Genomic DNA, 20,471 nt, shown 5'->3' with positions numbered 1-20,471 from the left:
TATCAACACAATGGTTGAATCACACTCAGACACCAGGAAGAAGTCAAGTGACATTGTCTGCTCTGGTCATGTGACCCAACACAAAGACTGTCCAAGGTATCTAGAATGGTGGCCAGAGGAAAAACTGACTTGTGAAGATCAAGGACTGAACAGGTTGTCATTTGCAAGACCTGCTCACCATCGCCTAAGATCAACGTGGCGGGTTTGGTAAGCTGTGGTGACCATATGCTCCCTCTCCTCCCCTCACAATCACCACCAGATCCCAGTCAAGGGGCAAATGACTGGTTGAATGCATTGGAATCGTTCACACAATTCTTCGATTACCCCATACCAGTATTGACACAATGGTTGAATGAAGATGGGTTTCTAGAGACAAATGGCAAATGGCAACTGTCGTTGCTAGTCAGTGTGGCGATGTAAGAGTTGGACAAAATGTTTTTGTGCACCTCATTTTGCAACGATCAAAAGAAATTTTAATTAAAAGCACTTTTCCTTCTAATAAAACAAGAGAAACTGGTAGGAGTCAGCTTGTGATTCCACACAAGACTGGGTCACGTCATCTTCCCAAGCATCGGTCACTCTTCACGGGATGCTCGATAGCCTTTTTGCACTCGCATCATTGTTAAAAAAATAATGCAAACTTTAGACTTGACTCAGATTCTTTATTCTTTCTTCAACAAATCTTAGCCGTGTGGGCTGTCGGACTGTAGTTCTGGCTACACTGAACAAACGCTAGGTCACACCTTCAGCGTGCCTTCTCTAAAGGGAGATTATTTGATGGAGGGCAGGAATGAGCGTCTACAGAGTTCCCGTTCCTCGCCCATGAGGAATGAGGGAGTTCACAGTGCGCAGTGGAAACATTTCCACAACCATAAATGCAAAACAAAACAACCGTATATAAAACTTTTTTCCACACTACTTCCATCACCAAAGTGGTAAATGGACATAATGGCTTAGACGGAATGCAAACACTCTCTACATAATCTACTAAAAATAAAGTGAGCCATGTGGACTATTGCACAACAACCCGAGCGGCACCTGGCGAAATGCAGGTAAACTATAATTATTATCTCATAACAACTCTAGACACGCAGCAGAGCTGGGTTTGTCACAGTTCACACACATCAACATTTCTTTTCACGATGTCTTGTGGGCAGTACACAGAAATCTGTGGACATTTTTACGCAAGGAAAGGAGATGCAAGCTCTAGCCCTATAAGCCGCATACATTCAGCTTGCATAGGTGCGCATGCGCCCTAGTGCACAGGAACAGCGCGAACTTGGCAGGCCGCAGTCGGATGCCGCACTGTGTGCTGCAACTCTGGCACCAGGCGGGTCTGAGAGCTCACTGCAGGCACCGGGCAGTTGCAGGCAAAATGTCCCACGTTAGACAGCAGATATGCTTTGACAGCAAATACACCGCATCTGAACACCCAGACGCCATCAGCTGGAGATGACTATACTGCGCATGTCAGTTAATTAAATGGTTGCACTCCCAGAATTTTACACCACGCTCAGTATTTAGGGTGGAAGTGTACCCACTATTCTCCACTTCGCTTTGAAAACTTCTACCGCAGAAACCTATCGCTAGCCTCGCATGTACACATTCTCTGTTCCTTTATCAAGTGTCTTCGTCGATAACAGCACTTGATGGCGAGTTAACAGCCTGGTGCTGATGGTTGCTGTGACAGCCCGGCACTAGAGGGCGCCGCGGGACTGAGGGCGCTGCTGACCTAATATGGCGCGCGCCGTGGCTTAGCGCGTGGTAAGAGTATCCTCTCGCTTGTCGGCGAGCTCCGGCGGCACACAACAATCACCCAGTACATCTCACCCGCCAGTTTCGTGTGTTGGGTGCGTGGGGGTGGGTACATGTATCAGAGATGCAGGAGAACTGCCACAAGCTGCGGCACAATGACTTGCCAGTACCGCCGCCTTGCATTCCTAACTCCGTGGTTTGCTTTTTGGCACATCTCCCCCTCCACCCCAACCCCGACATTGGCACAACGACTGGGAAAGCTACCTGCAAGAGTGTTTTAGCTGATGCTCGAATGGATAAGGACAAAGGTCGTGATGTGCCAAGTATTCATGTACTGATCGAGTTTATATCGCTCGGACCTGACGATAGAAAGTAGGTTGCAGACTGGGAAAAGCTGTTTAAATATTTTGTAAAATTGAGTCCCGCAAATGAGAACGATAATTGATTAATATTTAGTGGCAACTCTGCATAATTATGCTTAGATCTTCTTAATTAACGGTGTAATTTTTATAGTGCTAATCCTTCATAATTATGTCTACACCTACTTTGGTGCAGTCACAGCACAGTTAATTAACTCATCGCTGATGTGAGACGTTGCTAGGCAATCGGAGATTGTCTTTCACAGTTTCACATTGTCTTTCACGATGCTCTTCGTTTGTTTGAGAGCTGCTGCAGCAAAATGAGCCTGGTGCCAATATGTCGCTCGGGACTAGCTGAATAATCAACACAAGCAGACAGCCAGACTGCGCATAGAATGTCTGGTGTAGCAGAATGATACTGTTACACAGCAACGCCCTGCCACTGGTGCCTACAGATCGAGGAGTTGAGGAAAATACTCACTGACTGCCACATAATTCTCTATAAAGCTTGCCTACAGTGTGTGATTGTGTTTTTTAACAGAAGTGGTTTCGCAGTGTTTGAATGCACTCATTAGCAGAAGTGATTTCGCGTGCAGTGTGTGAATACACTTATTAAGGCAAGTGATCTCGTATACAACCTGTGAAAGCACGCCGTTAACAGGAGTAAAACTAAGTGTACACAAAGTGGAGGTTAGCTAATCGTGTGCACATTAGATGAACTGTGAAATCGAGATTGTTGAGCTTTGTGCCAGTTCTTCATTGCCATTTACAATGCTTAGAAACAAATAGGGCCAGACTATGCAGCCTACCAGTAGACCATGTTCTAGTATTTTTTATCCGGTGGCAGTATACTGATGGACTATTTTAGCTAAAGCATTGCTTGTATTTACACCTGATTATCTCCAGCCCAAGCCAGGTGATGCTCAGACGGCTACCTACGCAATGACGTCACCAGTTTGACGCCAGTCAGGCGTGACATGTGTGCTTGTCGCCCCTTGCCAGCCAGCCAGCCAGACAGCCAGGGGGTGGGGGGCAGTGACGAAAGCGAAAGGCGAGTCACAAGAGCCCATGTCCCGCGTCTGGTCAGGCCAAGATTCAAAGACAGGGCGTGAGGCACCTGACGAAGCTGGTACAGGTGACGCCTGTTACCTGCTGGAAGAAAAGCGCGTGCCACTGACAGTGCCTGGTTCATCTGACGAAGTTGGCACGGTAACGACACCTACCTGTTGGAGGCGCAGCCAGCTCCAGGTTTGATGGAATCTCACCAGCCCCTATCCAGCCACACACTTTCTTCCGTAGGACTCCTGGCTGGAAGACAGTGGGAGGGATGGGGAAGAGGGATGGGGCAGCTGAGCGAAGGGGTTTTGGCTCACGTGAGTCGCTACAGTTGCGCACGACCCCTGCTGCTCCCCACCTCTCTGCCTAGACCCCAGAACACCCTGGGTGACCTGCTGCTGGTGACAACAACTGGAAGTAGCTTCACCACTGATTAGAAAGTAGTTTTACATCAGAGGGTTTCGCCTTCAGGTTACCTGCCTTACCTCAAAGCTAGCCTGCCCGGGAGGAGGTAAGGTGGGTGAATAGAGGGAGGGTTGTCAAAGCAGCAGCATTTAATACGAGGCAATATAATATCACAATCACTCATGTGTAAACGTGGACGTGTGGTAACAGCGCGCACAAAGTCCAGACACTAGAGGCATTTGTGTAACAACATGCGGTGAGCATCAAAGGTACAGGTAAAGTAACGTGCGTGCATCTAGTCTGGACTAACAACACGTTGATCAGCTCTGGCTGCTACGTCCCGATGCTCTCTTGTCTCCACGACTTCCTGGACTTGGAAAGAATAAGAAATATCAGCATCCAAACTAGTTACAGGATCAAACAGATATGCAAAATGCAAACGAGGTGTGCACAAGGGAAATGTTATCAGCTCAAAATATACAGCAAAAATACAGGCTTTGGAAGGTCGGTCTCACACCTCTTGTCTTCGCAAATCCAACTTCTTGCTGACCTTGAACTCTTGTACACAAACACTTTGTAGCTACACGCTTGTCAACAGAATACCAGACGCCGCTAGAGGAAATCCCTCCAACAAGTCAATCAAACGTCGGTTACAGAATGCACGCCGAATAAACGCACGACAATCGTTCAATCGTTCGATGAAAAACTGAAGATCGAGTACACGCCGTGATCGTCAGGGTGCGAGCTGCACGTCGGCCTCCGTGTCACGTGCTACGTGATTCTACACTTTCTCTACGTCATGTATAGCAGGCAGGTCAAGGCACGCTTATAGGAAAGTGGTGCATCATCATCGTCATCATCACCATCGTCAGGTTTGTCGTTCTTGTTATTTCGTTGAATTACACAGGATGAAGGTGGTAGACGTCTCATCGGATGGTATCAACATTCCTGATGGCCAGACGTGACGAGAAGCAGACAAGTAGCTTCAGCATAGAAGAGACGGAAAGACTAGTAAAGTGTTCTTTGTTGACCACAACTCTACCTCTACTGCAAGGTTCAAAGATCCGTATGCAAGGTTTAAACAAATTCTTTGGAAACATGATGTAACTTCCAGCTTCTGTGGAATCACTTTCGTTTCTTCGTGACATACGTTTTATCAAATATCTACAACTGCGGGAATATATTGCAGTTCTAGAATGTCTGAAACATTCCTGGGCAGGACGAAACTTGATTCAGTGCCACACATTGCACATCGTGTCACGTGACTGGACAAGTTGTGTGTGACAGTTAAAATGGTTTTAATGAAACGACTCAAAACCTGTTTGGTTTTTAGGCACTTTTTCTGAACTGAAGGGCGAGAGAAATGTTGGCGAAAGCTGTTAATGTACAGAGAGTGACTCTTGCTGCTTTAGTAGTTGATGTACACAGTAGTAAGAGACGACAGGAGCTTTGGCTGCTTTCGTTACGGCGATAAAACAGACGTTAGGAAAGTGTTTGACCTCACCCCTCTCCCACCTTCTTCGTTCTGTAGTTTTCTCCTCGAATCATTTCATGTAGACACCTTGACAAAACGATCGACAGACAGAGTTACTTCAGCTGGAGTGTCGGGTGGTCCACCCAGATGCAGGTGGTGCAGACGCGATGTGTGTTTATCGCCGCTGATGATGAAGCATCTTTTATCTTGTATTCGAGACTCGCTACACTGACCTCAAACTACGATCACAACATATCACTCAAAACTTTAAAGACAAACAGGTGGGATTCGAGAAGGTTTGCTACACAAGCCTGTCCTGAGCTTGATTTGACCACTTGACTGACAGGTGAGGGCGTTGGAACAAACGGTTAGGGGCAGTAACTCGCTAATGATCTCCCCTGACCGCACCCTAAGACGTGGTACGAGTCGGACTGTGTAGAGGACACAGGGAGTGCCCCAGCCCAGCCCCTCTCCCCTTTACAAATCCGTGGCGGGCAAGAGATCGGGGGAGTACAGATCAGTCTGGGGGGACTGGGCGGCAGCCTCAAAGTCACTGGAAGCCCATGACGTCGACATGGATGGGGGACACGAGAAGGAGTTTCCTTGAGGTTGTCCCCCTTGCCAGGCCTTGGGGCGGGGGTTGTAGTCACCAAACTGGACCTTCGGCCCTTGTGCTTTTGGATCGAGAATGGCGCTGGCGGGACGAGTGGCTGGCTGTGACACGACGTGGGATGAAGCAGCTGCCGCTGATACTGCTGCAGCAATGAGGTCAAGGTTAGGAATGTTTCACAGTTAGACAAGGTCATGTCTAAGACACACCAACACCTAGCATCTCTACTAGTGCAGCTACCTTCCACTCCTCCCTGTCTACTGTCTAGCTATGAGATTAGTTTCTATCTGCACAAAAAAGTGAAGGACAAAAAGTCGAGGATGAGAGAAGGGAGAAAATAGTTACTACAGTATGAAAAAAGACAGAGTAAAGGGACATCCGGGTGTCTGGAGCTAGTAAAAAAACCACAGCGCCATGATGATCAGGTAAGGTGGGAGAAAAGCATTAAAAACTATCTAATTGATGTCTATAAAAGGTCAGAACAAAAGAAAATAATCACACACACACACGTCAACATGACAAACAGTAAGATTCTGCTGAAGGTTTAGGACAGATTACAGAGGATTTTTATTCCTTTCATTTTAACCTTTCTGTGAGTGGGGGATGGGACAACACTGTGTATCATGAAGCATAAAGGACTAGAAAGATGAAAGTATAAAACGTCGTCGCGCTGGACTTTAAAAGTTTAAGTTAGTTGCAAGTCTTGAAGAGAAGACAGCGACATCATAAAAAAATGAGGACGTTTTCAAAGAAGATTAATTCTCTTACACAGAAGTAACTGGAAGAAAAATAAACAGCAAATAAATTCAAATAAATCAAGTACTAAATACAGGAAAAGTCAGAGAATCCGGCAGACTTACCACGAGAGCCGCTGTCGGCTCCACCCGGCCAACCCCTTGCCATTCGGTTGAAGTTACGTCCCTGAGAAGGTGTGGCTGGGTGTCGCTGCGAAGGTCGGTGTGGGGGCCGGTGTAAGGGGTGGGCGCGAGGTCAGGGACGGCGGCTTTGGGTGGCTTGTACTTGAGCATCTGGTTCAGCTTCTGCATGCGCTCCACGTCCGTCAGGTGGTCAAAGGCCGCGTCCACGCGCCCGGCATCGTCCGACTGAGCTGCTTCCCACGGCGACAACTGCGACTTGAGCGGCGTCTTGAGCAGGTCCTCCAGCCTGGGCGTCCGGGGGCCGGGGGAGCGCGCGTTGGTCTCGTCGATGATGAACTTGTCCGCGCGGTTCTTGCGTCGCTCGAAAAGACGGCCGGCGCGACCCTTGCTGGCCTTAAGGTCGGCAGCGATGTCGAAGCACGTGCCGGGGGACACGGCCGTGTGGTCGCACTTGGCAGCCTGCAGTCGCAGACGCTCAAACTCATCCTTCTTCAAGCTCATCTTGGTGTTGCTCTCCGGGCTGGACACGCGGTGTTTGACGCTGGGGATGCGGAACGTGAAGAGCACCTTGTTGCCTCCCTCGTCAGGGCTCAGCTCGCTGTCCAACTCGTCGAGGTTGGCGACGTCGCCTGCAGAGGATGACCACTCGCTGTGGCCCTCGTGAACCCAGCGGCTCGACTTGCGCTTGCGCCGCGCGAACATCTTGGCACCGCGCGCCTTGCGATTGGCTGCTGACGTCAGGGACTGCGAGATGATGCGGCACAGTTTCATCTGCTCCTGGATGGTCGGGTACTTGTGTTCGGGGTCTTCGTAAAACGCAGAGTCGGAGTAGAGCTTTTCTGTAGAGACAAACAGGAGACAGTTGTGTGACCAGAATTTTGTTTAGCCATTTTCTCTGCTTCTTGCTTCATTTTGCATAAGAAGGGTTAGAATCCTCCCCTGGAGGAGATTTCTACTACTGTGTCAGTAGAGGATGGATGGGGGAGGGGGCAGGAAAGGTGGCGCAGTAAGGCTGACGTGGATGACTGACAGGTGGGCCAGGGAGGTAACGATGCTGCGACAAAAGAAGACGATAAGTAAGAGGGAGATGAGAAACCAGAAACCATCATGGCCGGGTGCCGAGATCACAGCCGGCTGCCAGGGGGTGTAGGAAGGGAGGTGGGGGAGATGCAGGGCGCACGAGGCTGCAACTTGGCATTACATCGCCGTCAAACTGCGGAGATAAGCTCATCAGTCGGCCTTGACACCTTTCTTAGACGATTGCCAGTGGCAGTCATGCGAGCTCACCCCTACACCTCCTCTCGTCTACCTTTCTGACATCACACCCCATTAGCATCCCGTTCCCTCCTTCCGCCAGAGACTTGATGAGGTCTGACACATTTCACACATATCACACAGTTCGACGCACGACGCCCTGTATGGAGAGAGCGGGAAGTGTGTCACGTGACCTGACTACCTGAGGCTGAGTGCTGTGAATGTGCAAGCTTGCGTGTCTGCGTGTCTGCGTGTCTGCGTGTGAGCTTGACTCCGTGTGTGTGTGTGACAGAGAGCAGGTTTGCCGGAGGAAGCGAAGTGAGGATCACTGACTGTAAATAAACTCTTACTTTCTCTCTTTCCACCTTACTCAGCACATACGCCACGTGTTACCTCCGTATGTGGTGAAGGAACCAAGTGGGTGGTGGTGGTGGTGGTGGTGGGTGGGTTTAGTAGCTGGCTACCTGTGGCACCAACCTGCTACACCTGTAAACGACGCCTGGCACCGACGGCGATGTATCAGCGCTCTTTGTGTCACATCCTCACATGTACACTTGTATGTCAACAGGTGCGGAGCCAGGTGACAAGTGGTTGCTGACGCTATAAAAGTTGTGTCAGTCATGTCAAGTACACAAACAGGGAAAAGACAGAGATGTGTCGCCTCACACGTGACCTTACCATGAGCAGTCTGGCAGCAACTTCCGTCCCGTGAGCACTTTGCTACGTCATCACGTAGTATGCCAGAGCTTCCTGTCTCATTGATTTGTTCCAGATAGTGTTATTGCACTAATGGCCATAATTAATTAACATATCATCTTTTTATAATTGATTATTGTGCCAAAATTAAGTCTTCGAAGACGTCCTTGATTGACTGTAATTAAATTCTTATTCATTTCTTATTATCAGCAATTTCGTTTAACAAAATTCCTACCATTTTTGAAATGTTAAAGGCCGCGGAGGTGAGCAAACTGTCGAGTCTAGGGTACGTGATGTCTACGTGATGTGGACTGCGAGGTGTCTCACTCTCGTATGGGCCACTGATGCTCCAGTGGCCGTCACTGTAGGGAGGACCTGCCCTCCGCTCTCTAGTCGAGCCCACCCACCAGGAGTTGTAATTGTGAAGCGAGAGTAAGTCCCTTCCCCTGGGCAAACTCGTCCTGTTTTCGTAGTTACAATGTACTCGCCACACCCCTCGGACATAATGTATGTTTCTTGTTACCAAGGAATCTTTGTTTATCTCTTTATAACTACAGCTTCAGGTGTAAACCATCTGCTGCGTGTGGACCTTGCTTTAATATCTCAGAAAACAAGACGCTTGTCCTTTCGTTCCCCATCTTGTCCCAAGGCAACGACTTACCCTCGCTTTATAACTACGGTCCTAGACGACGACAACCCCCCCACCCCCCAAAAAAAAAAAAACAAAAAAAAAAACAACAACAAATCAACAACAACAACAACAAAAAAACCAACAAAACGAAAAAAAAACAAAACAACAAAATACAAACAAACAAAAGAAAGACAAAAACCAAACTTTGGCTAACCCTTATCTTTCTCATCGCTTGATTCGTCTCTGTCTACGAGGATGTCCGATGTAGTATCAGCTTATTTCATTTCAAGTTACGCTTCCATGTCGGTAGCAGACCTCATCAACTGAATGCATCTGTACGCGCAGTGCGAGGACAGACCACGTGACGCTCACTGTCTTTGACCGTGACGTTCTCTGGCATCCCTAAACGTCACATTCACCCAGGTGTCGCTGTCAGCCACACTAATCAGCATGAAGTAATCCACGTTCACGTGTCCTTTCATCCAATCCGTTGTCGTCATCGTGTAGAGAAACAATCACGACCGACAATCACGTGACGTTCAGAATCATGTAACACGTGGTTCACTGTGCCCACTCTTGACACTACACGAAGCATGTCATCGTGAACTTTCAACCTTAGACAGCATTCACTACTGACATCAGCTACTTAAACATGACCAATGACATTGTCAGACGCTCAGTTCAACAAACCGTCCATTATTCCTCCTCTCTTCTGAGAGCACCAGAAATAACTGACCATGAGTTTATATTGTGTAATACTATGAAGCGGTCACTCTACCGCAAAGAATTCGCTCTACTATAAGGATTCTCTCTACAATAAAGCGTTCACTCTACTGTAAGAGGAGTTGACCCCATCAAGGGTTCACTCTACCTCAGGGTATATACTAAAGGGTTCACTGCCGTAGGGGTTTGTTCTACTATCAAGCGTTTACTCTACCAACAGGTGTTCACACTGCCACTAGAACTTACTCTTCCTACGGATGAGCGAGGAGCCGGGACTGGAGGGCACGCTTTCCACGCTGTCTGTTCTCACGAGGGCCAGCTCCTCCCCCGCACTGTCCCGTCGGGGACCCCAGGGTGTGATCTCCACGGGTGGCCCGAAGACGTGCAAAATATGGGAATTGATGAAGGGTTCATCCTCTGGCGGCGACTGCAGCTGAAAGATGGCGGGCTCCATCTGTCGGGCGCTGAGTGAGTGCTTGTTCACCGCCGTCTGGTTCAGCAGCATCTGCTGACGTTCTTTGACAGACATCCGCGGGGGCACCTCCACGTTCTCCGAGGGGCGATCTCTTTGCTGCTGCTGTTGTTGTTGTTGTTGCTGGTTCTTTGGTTGTGACTGCTGTTGGTTGGGTTCCTGGCCCGGCAGCCACATGTTAGGCTGCCAGAGTGTTTTGCCCTTGCCGAGATTATTGCGCACGTTAAACATGGGTCCGCTCCCAAGGGAGGAAGGCGAGAAGGACTGGGAGGGAGTGGCCGGGGACAAAGGCGAGGAAACACTTAGAGGAGAAAAGGGTGCGGGGCTTGGTTGCCCAGCCGGGGAGTAAGGCCGTTGCCCGCTAGGTGAGTATGGTTTGGGGACACTGGGTGAGTACACTTGCCGATGTACTGTGGGAAGGGATGACTGCTGTTGTTGCTCAACCTGGAGGTATGGCGTCTGGGTGCTGGGGGTGAACATGGCGGCGGCAGACACCTGGAACTTGCCAGGTGAGAACACAGGGGCACCTGGCGGAGGCGCCGCCTTGAAGCTGGGTTTGGGAGGCACCTGTGGTGCAACGGAGGGCTTGGGTGCTACTGGTGGGGGTGTCTTAGGAGCGACCGCTTTGAAAGTTGGTTTGGGAACGACTAAGGGCGATGACGACTTCACGGGTTCCGGCTTTGGAGACACTGCTGGAGAGGGACGAGGAGAAGTAGTTGCTAGAGTTGTCGCACCTGGCCGCTGTAGCTGTATGACTGCCTCGGAGGTCTTGCGCTGTGTAGTTGATGACGTCTCCACAGACATGCCGCCGTTGAAGCTGTCGCAGGTAATGATTGTGTCCACTGGGATGATGACCTCGCCGTCAACCACCTTGATCTCGCCTCCACCGCTCGTGGTGGTGCTGACGGAGGTAGTCTCCTCCCTCCTAACGAAAGTCTGTTTCCTCAGCCCCACGTCCTGCTCGACGAAAATGTCCTGCGTCACCCGTCTCTGCGTGCTGCCGTCATCGTAGGTCGCCACGGAAGAGGCTGATGACGTCATGGTGGGTGACCTTTCCTTGACAGTTCCTGGAGGAAGGAAGGGCGCCAGGGTAGGGGCGGGCTTGTTGGACGCGAGCAACTGTCCCAGATCATCGGCTTCACCTCTGTAAACACAGACCAAATATGTTAGGACACACACACACACACACACACACACACACACACACACACACACACACACAAACACACACACACACACTCACACACTATTCTGTAGACGTGCATACCAAAACCGTAGTATCTCCACAGCATTGTTCACTAAAACCTTGTATGAACTTCACGACAAAAGACTTGGATTTTACACTGTGACCATAGCGAAAGCTACCCCAACCCCTCCACCCCCAGAAGTGAAGGAGGGGCTTGCGGTGCAGGTGTGTGGCACACCTGTAGATCTGGAGGGTAAGCGTGTCGCCGGCGTGGTCGATGAGGTCCAGCGCCTGGTCGTGTGTGCGGTCGTGGACCGGAATGCCGTTGATGCTCACTACTGCGTCACCTTCGCGCAGGCCCTGCGCATGCGCCTGGCTCTTCTTCCGGATCTGGAAGAGAGCAAAAAAATGCATGACAGGGGTGTCTCGCTGACACAGTAAAGTGTCAGGCAGTTTAACCACGGCGCCATGCGTTTGAGAGATATGCCTAGTTAGCATCTAGCTTCAGCTCTCTCTCTGGATGTAGTCTCGCGCCACGAGCATGTCCATGTACGACCGTCATGTCAGGGTCTTTGATATCTGTGTCTGACAATATTTGCAAGTCTCGAAAACATGTGGTAATTGTAAAGCCACTATAAAATACTACTCTCTACACATGGAATTTAACAATGTTTCGCTTAATACGAGGTCTTTTGAATTGGAACCCGTAATTAGCCAAAGAGAGAAATAAACAAAGGACGAGATGCAGATGATACACTTCTGATGCTAAAGTCTTCAGGACCCAGTGGGCTTGAGACTGGTGGAATTCTGACAGCCCCCACTGCCCCGTTTGATATGGCTCCATTGCTGAATTCCAGGATAAACTGATTTCACATGTTGTTCAGCCACTTTAAGATCACTCTCGTAATCACTGTGTAGATTGTGTAACCATGTGTAGCACACAAGAACCCAGTTGTAACATTGTGTCACGTGTCTCACCTTGGAGATCTCCAGTGGCAGCGCCCCGCCGCCTGTCAGCCGAAAGCCCCATGGTGCTCCGCCGGTCAGGGTCACCGTCACGTTGTCCCCGCTCACCATGGCAACCTAGTGCATATGTACCCGTTACCTACTCCCGGCTCTTTGATGTTGACCTGTCTGTGGCCTTGTGAGCTGCCAGCGTCACGTGACCCTCACACGGCCATCTGTACCCAGGTGCTGGGGAACTTTTCAGGATTCGGGACGAGTCGTAGGTGTAATCTTGTGGTCTGCATGGATAATAAACAAACAGGTGATCTCTTATTTTGTAGGTAATGAAAAAATATTTATTTTGTATACTAGATTGCAACACCGCCCGCAATATGATGCCCAAAATACCTACAATTATCATGGAGAGACAGACTGCAGAACTAGCACACAAAGAAAAAATGCAAAAGACTTTGAATGAATGACTGATTAGCGCTACTGAGGTTAGTGCTACTGGCCGAAACTCCTTAAATTGATTGGGATTAGCATTCTCGGGACGTGGGACAATGTTAGCAAGTTTCCAGAGAGCAGAAATATGGCCTGAGTCAAGTAAGAGCTGAGAAAGATGTTGAAACACTCTAGCCATCGGCACAACTCTGCAAAAAAAGATCCCACCGCCTGCTGCACCTTACTAACCTAAGCCCGTCTCAACAACTCCGCCACCGACTTGGGAGACCATTATTACAAGAGACAACTGAGATAAGGAACAAGTACAATACTTTGTTACTGATTTGTCAGACACAACTTGTGTCTGTCTCTAGCCTCTTGTTCCTCTTGAAAGTATAAACTTGACCGGCAGCTACTTGTTTTAGCAAGCCGTCTGCCCCGGGGTCACATCTACAGCTGCGACAGACTGGGGTCAGTAAGGACACAAAACATCAACTGACACTCGGGTCGACGGAGCTAAAGTCGCCAGAAGGCTGCTGGCATCGATGCAACTACAAAGCAGAGAAAAACTGTAGGAACATCTTGAAAGCAAAGCCAATGAAGCACCTCAGGGATGGAAGCAGCTGCAGGTATGAGAGACAAGCCGTATCTTGCTGGGAGGACGTGTCTGGGGAGAATGTCGCTATGGTCCACAGACCACTGACGGGCAGGAGACGTCTGAGCGACTAAACAAGTCCGAACACCTCCAACCCATCGACTGCAGAATCATCCTGTCAAAGCTGCCAGCTCGCCTTCCACATCAACTTGACAAACACCAGCTTCCCGCCCGTCGGCCCCGTGATTTCATCTCTCTCTCATCGAGTGACGAGGCGGCACGCCCATCCTGTCGGGGCTACAGTAGGTTAGGGGAGGTGGGGGTGGTATTGAGATAGATGCAACGGGTATAAAAAATGGTAAGGATTGGGAATATATGATGACGTATATATATGCATACGCATATGAACACATACACTCTATACGTACACAGTATATATATATACACACAGACTCACACAATGCATATGTGCACATTTATACACTTGCACACGTACATATGTACACACACACAAGGACAACGGACACTGGCAGTGACAGTTATTTAGGAGGGATGGAGGTCGAGTAGTAAAAGGTGCTTGTAGACATCTACCTTCACATGTGTGGTGGTGCTACCTTCGCAAGCCTCAGAACATGACCCGAGATTTGGCTACAAGCATTCCAGTCATTTCTTGTCGGACAACGTTCAGAGTTTGTCTGCTGGAGATGAGGACGAGGGCTGTTCCACAGGACACCCCCAGAATATTTCCAGCAGACACAGAGAGACAGAGAGAGAGAGAGACAGAGACAGAGACTTAGGGTTCACAAAATCATTTTCATGTTAATCCATAAGATCGCCTTATCGCAGGTGCAAAATGCCTTACGGTGCAGGGGTCATGACCCCATGGGGGGAAAGAGATGGGGTGGGGGTCTGTGCTTATGTTCCCAGGGTAACGCAGCCAAGCGATTGTCAGTATGACGTCAGTGCCATCGGACCCAGTATGACGTCATACATTGCTGACGAGTCAGGTGTCTGGGGGAGTCAGGGAGGGAGGTGTCTGTCTACGCGCTAAGCACCAGCCGCAATGTCAAGGTCTTGGACTGAGGGAGAGATGGCAGCGACCTTGACACCATTGACACCGTGTCAGCAAGTTTTGGCGACATTTTTATAAACACTTGGTCGAGTTCGTCCATGTTTGTCCGGTAGGACGACCTTTAACCCAATGACGAAAACACTTTGAGGTCAGCGTTAGCCACTGGTCCTAAGGTCGGACGGTGCGACAGTTGGGAATGACCTAAAGCTTTCCTCCCGAGGGCGGGACTCGTTTGCATGTACACCGGATATTCCAGAGGACATCCTGGTGCTCATAGTGTGTTGATGTATCAGTACTTGAGTGACGTCAACACAGTGACACTTGCAGGCAGGGAACCCACAATGCATCACTGACCCCGCTGTCTGGCACACTGACAAATAGACTAGGGCACGGTCGCGGCGACCACAGAAAATGTACGATGCCAGAAAGACAGAGAGGGGAACTAGTTCTCTGAAACGTTGTTTATCAACGGCTACCCGGTGTTTTATCGGGTACCTTTTGTCAGAAGTGTAAAACGAGAATCTTCACTTATGATTCACTAGAACCTTCTCTTATGACGAGGTGCGCTCCAAAAGTGAGAAGCACACAGCGGAATAGAACAGAACAACAAGTTGCTTGTGACTGCCACCCCATGTAAACACGCCGGCAGCTGCCTCCGCCAGTGATGCTGCCATGCTGCAGTGATGCTGCCAGTGCTGCCCCCATTTCTGCAGGGTGTGAGGAAAATGACTTAGACAGACCTGGCACACAGGGAGGCATGAGATGGAGGGGTCTGTATATGTTATGCCCTGTTTTCACAAACAGTTATTGGCACTAATACTCCTTCCACCCTCAACACTATTGCCTCTGTCATCTTGTGACAGTCCGTGTCAACCTCTCAGTGCCAGTTGTCACTCGCCCCTGACTCTGTTACCTGCCTGTGTGACCTCGTCGCCACTTGAGTCATTTTGTGCATGTCAGTGGCAACTTGTCACCGTCTGTGACAGTCAGTAATGAGTTGCTTATTTTCCCCAACCCTCAAGCACCATGCCGACAGCTGGGTCGACTTGGGGAGAAGTTTGCAGCGCCACACGAGTATTGAACCGGAGCACTTCTGGTTGGGACACCAGCGCTGTAACCTCCCCGTCACCAACTTTCCCGAGAGCAGAGTGAAGGAGAGTGTAGGGGTGTGTGTTGGGGTGGAGGGGAGGCGGCTACTATCATGGTCAACTCCACGACTGCTGTCACCTCCTGGTCACGTGACTACCAGCCCCACACCTGCTCCACCCCTGCCCCACTCCATGCAGCCAACTCTCCAAGACAAGACAACAGAAATCCATCGACAGACGACAGTTCGTCCAGAAGCTGACGTCGAGGTGTGGAAGGTGTGAAGCAAGGACTGTCTATGATAGTCGTATCTCCGGAGACCTCCCAGAGATGTCGTGTTGACATTATGGCGAAGAATATCCACACATCTAAGGACGACTTGTAAACAAATGATGGCGAGATGCCAAGTCAAAGACACAGGCGCTCTGTGACGGGAAAGGATATCAGAAACAAGTGAACAGTTTATTTCAGGGCTCGGAACAAACAGCTTGGTTATAGAAAGACTTAGCTCCGACGTAAGCAGCCCTCGGCATATCAGAGCTCGTTTACTTTCTGGACTCCACAAGGACTTGAAGCAATGGAGAAGGCGAAATATCAAAGACAGGCTTGTGAACACAAATTCATTTGATGAATCATCTTGAGAACACTTTGTCCCAAAGTATAAGGAAACGACATTTTCAATATGAACTGCCAGAGACAAGGACAAGTTGAGAGAGATGTGACATTGCAGGCAAAATAACCAAATACCGGCGAAATGGTTCTGTTAGAGGGGGTGGGTGGGGATTGTGGGAAGGATTAGGATGCCAAAGAGATGACACAAAGCGATGTAAGAAAACACAGGAATGAGACACTAGAGAAAAACGTGCTTTGAACATTGTTGCTGTAACTCCCACATCACCCCTCTACTACTGATGTTTGGTGAACTTTGGTATTTGTTATCATTGGTGTCAGTCGCATGGAGCATTCATCAACACATCTAGAGCAAAAGCAAGAAGTACATCAAACAAGTTTTTTAAATAGACTGTTGAAGTAGGTTATCTCAAGAGATTTGTAAATGACAGAAACACTATAACAACACGAGAAACATATAAAATACAACAGGATCTGGAAACAGGCCAAACTCAGAAATCGGATATATTCCCTCGAACGTGCACGTGCGTGTGTTTGTGTGTGTGTGAGAGAGAGAGCGCGCGTGTGTGTGTGTACGTGTGAGAGAGAGCGCGTGTGTGTGTGTGTGTGAGAGAGAGAGCGAGAGAGCGAGAGAGAGAGAGCGCGTGTGTATGTGTGTATGTGTGTGTGAGAGAGCGTGTGTGTGTGTGTGTGAGAGAGAGCGCGCACTGTTTTCGTGTTTCCACAGCCCACACGGACACCATCTGATGGCCATAACTCAAAACAAGTTGGAGGTGTATTGACGTGTGAATCTCAAAGTCATCCCTGCCTGATTTTCCTCTGACTGCTTCCGGCCATGCGCAGACTACAGACCTCACCCCCTACCTTTCAACTATGCCCTCCCCCACCACTCTTGTTCTGGCAGCAAAGAAACGAAACAAAGGCCCCCTGCACGACCACCAGAGCTCTCACCCTTGACCCTGGCGCGGAGGTTCCAGCAGAAATGAAGAGAAGAACTGGGTGAGCACATCACGCGCATAACCCTGTGCCGTTGATTGCCATCCTCATCAAGGCTGCCAAGTGCTGGCTGCTCTGTGGCCCCATTGTCTGTGGTTTACAAACAGGCGAGCTAAGCTGGGGGTGAGGGTGGGAGTGGAAGTGGGGGGCTTATGAAGGGGAGGCGCAAGCAGGTCTCTCTCCCTTCTTTTCCGTTTTTATTAAAGCGGCGATTGCCAAAGGTGGTGAAAGAGGCGTTGTTGGCATCGTTATCACCAGGAATCGTCGGCCTCTGACTTGTCCCTCCCTGCTATTATAGCTGCACCAGTGGTTTTCCACCACGGGGTCAGCCTGAGACCCATGGGGTCAACCCCGCTCTTTGTGTATAATACCAACGGGTAAGTGGAGGAGGATGGTCACCCTTAGACTTCGTGCTGAGGCATCTGAACACTCCACAATGCATCTAGAGAAGGGAGCAGGGGGAGATAGAGAGCATATTTGCTTGCATCACTTTTATTTACAAGATTTTAGCGAAACACACTCAACACGGAAGACATTCACACACCGTTCGTCTCGTTTCTTCCAACATCTTCCTGCGAGGGACTTCAGTCGTCTAAGTTGATTATTTTGAAACACCAGACATCGAACTGTAAACCACATCCTATTCCTTGAACTCTAGACCGCAGACTATGGTCTGAACACTAGACCCCAGTCTATTTATGGAACACTAAGACTGACAGTGATGTCATTGTGGCAGTAGACAAGCCACCCGTTTACACAGATGTCATCTCGATGCCCTCTGACACTCAGTCTCATCATGTCCAGTTTGTCAGCAGAGCAGAGAAAAACCGTGAAATATCCAACCTCGCTATTTTCCTCTGCTAGAACACAACCCGACTTGACAGAGATGCTCTAGAGATGTTACTCACATAGCAAAGATGAGTTCGAGCCATCGACTCACTACTGATCGAGCAGTCACACGTGGGCAGCTAAACGTGGACCTTCTTCACCAGCTCAACAGTCTTTCAGTCAGCAAAGTAATGTGGAGTCCTTCGTTATCAGTAATTTATTACAGTATTTAATTGTTGTCCTGTGTGCCGGTTCAGCAGTCAGTCTGTACACGGTAAGAACGGCGTGAACAGTATTCGTTAATGTAGATGATGATTGGTGTCAGTCAGAGATTCAGCTTTCTTCTGTCAAAAAGGTTTCAAGCATGCTCTCCATACCACAACACACACCACCAGAACATTTGTTTATCAGACTCAGGTAAACATCATGTAGCGAGGTCAGTCGGTGCCTTGGGACAACATGGAGAAGTCGAGGACAAGTGTCTTGTTTCCCAAGTTACAAAGTGGTGTTCACGCCTGCAGATGTTGTTTTACTCCTGGGGCAGTAGATACAAAGCGGGGACAGAGATGACCTGGGGTCATGAAACATGAAGTAGTGTCCGCGGGGTCTGTACGATGCACCACTTGCCTTATTCTTGTCTTGTAAAACTGCTTTTTCTCTCTTTTTTTTTTTGCAAATGAACACTTTTGCCAAGTTATAATTTCTAACCTAGGATTAACGAAGTTAGTCACGTGTTATTTTGATGTGACTCAGAGACAAATGATGGTGATGGTAGCAGGAGCCATTGCTGCCATTCACGCTCGCCTTCAGGCTCAGGGTCTGTCACGTGAGTACAGAAGAAGACATATCTTTTATTTTTTAATTTGTTGTTATTTTGGTGTGGATTTTTGTTTGCCCTGCATGGAGGTCCTTGGCGCTATTTGGCATAAAACCCCGGGTATCTCATAGGTCCTCCTAGAAGGGGAGGAGGGAACTGGTGTGATGCCCCCCACTCGCATTATGTGAACATTTCCCCCTTCTCTCTCTCCACCCCTACGCGGGTCGGTCTGGGGCGTTTGGTTACGCGGGATTATGTCCAAGTCACATTTCCATGGCAACAGTATGATGGTTAGTACGAGCATCTCCTTTCAAACACGAGAGAGTGAGTGAAAGCACGAGAGAGCTTGAGCCTGGCCTGCTTCCAGACCCGCTATCACATCAGCGCAGCTTCTACAGCCTCCCTTCTACGTCATGCTCTCCTGCAGCGGCAAGATCAAAGTGCATACTGTGACGCAAATGTGACGTCAGAAAGCAAGCAGTCGGCTTCCATCTGTCGGCCATTATGTGTGACGGTTACCGGCAAAGCATAGCTCGTGACGTGAATTCACAGCAGCTGCACTGTCAGAAACGTCACCTGATGACGTCAATGTAGGCCCGTCACCCTCGTTCCTCCTGTCTGTCCGTCTCTCTGTCTACACGGGTAGACTGTCGTGTACACGGAAATGTAACTTGATGCAGGGTACCCGATGTCTGCCGGCCTTCAGGTGTGCTGCCTAACGGACTGACAACCAGTCCACTCAGGTGTGGCGCTGGTGTGAACACACAATGGCCCGCAACATGATGTGGGCAAACAGGTGCTGAACAGTCAAAACACAGTGTCGTTAGGGAAATACTGTCGGGGTAGACTCCCGTTCCCCACCCGAAAGATACATCAAGATTCTCTTGTCTGCTGCCGGAGTCCCAAGAACTGGATGGAAACGTGACGCAGTGACAAAGTGCGGGCCGAGTGCTCACGTTCAGCTCCGAGTGACAAGTTCCACGTGTACAACAACTCAAAGGATCTCACGTTGTAGACGTTCTATGCCCCATGTTCTATAGTTTCTTCCTCACCCCATCAACCCACCCGATAAACAACCCGATACACGCAACATTAGGGCTGCGGTGGAAGATGGGGTGTAGGAGGGAACCATATGACCTCCTCGCGCCGCCTCTACCTCTCGTGATTAGCCGGGTACCAGTGTTTGACTGGGTGGGCAGGGGACAGTTTGCCCACATAGGTAGAACAGGCCTCAAACTGTATTTTCTGCACCGAAATCAAGCTTACTAACTGGAAGGCTACACACAGCTAACATGCAGACTACAGACCACTAACTCGTCAGCTGCTGACCACTAACTTGTAGGCTACTAACCACTAACGCAGTCTACTGACCACTAGCTTGTAGGCTACTGACCACTAACTTGTAGGCTACTGACCACTAACTTGTAGGCTACTACCACTAACTTTAGGCTACTGACCACTAACGCAGTCTACTGACCACTAGCTTGTAGGCTACTGACCACTAACCAGCAGACTACAGACCACTACATTTTGAAATGATGGTAGTACCTTTTGGAAAC

The 20,471-nt window shown here is 49.4% G+C and overlaps 1 protein-coding gene across 3 annotated transcripts in view; it reads right to left on the bottom strand.

Annotated features, from left to right (window-relative positions):
• Window positions 1-641: 641 nt before the first annotated feature.
• Window positions 642-20,471, bottom strand: part of LOC112562730 — a 28,081-nt gene continuing 8,251 nt past the window's right edge. For 2 of the 3 annotated variants that reach the window (XM_025236182.1, XM_025236191.1), the window contains exons 2-6: window positions 12,478-12,743; window positions 11,738-11,889; window positions 10,088-11,457; window positions 6,520-7,376; window positions 642-5,804 (exon numbers count right to left, since the gene is read on the bottom strand). In XM_025236182.1, the coding sequence (XP_025091967.1) occupies window positions 5,418-5,804; window positions 6,520-7,376; window positions 10,088-11,457; window positions 11,738-11,889; window positions 12,478-12,576 (2,865 nt within the window). In that variant the 5' untranslated portion in view covers window positions 12,577-12,743 and the 3' untranslated portion in view covers window positions 642-5,417. The remainder of the gene's footprint in view (window positions 5,805-6,519; window positions 7,377-10,087; window positions 11,458-11,737; window positions 11,890-12,477; window positions 12,744-20,471) is intronic. The other variant, XM_025236200.1, reaches the window with a different exon arrangement.

The sequence above is a fragment of the Pomacea canaliculata genome, linkage group LG1 (assembly GCF_003073045.1).
Source record: "Pomacea canaliculata isolate SZHN2017 linkage group LG1, ASM307304v1, whole genome shotgun sequence".
NCBI lineage: Eukaryota > Metazoa > Mollusca > Gastropoda > Architaenioglossa > Ampullariidae > Pomacea > Pomacea canaliculata.
This window is presented reverse-complemented; position numbering and strand designations above follow the sequence as displayed.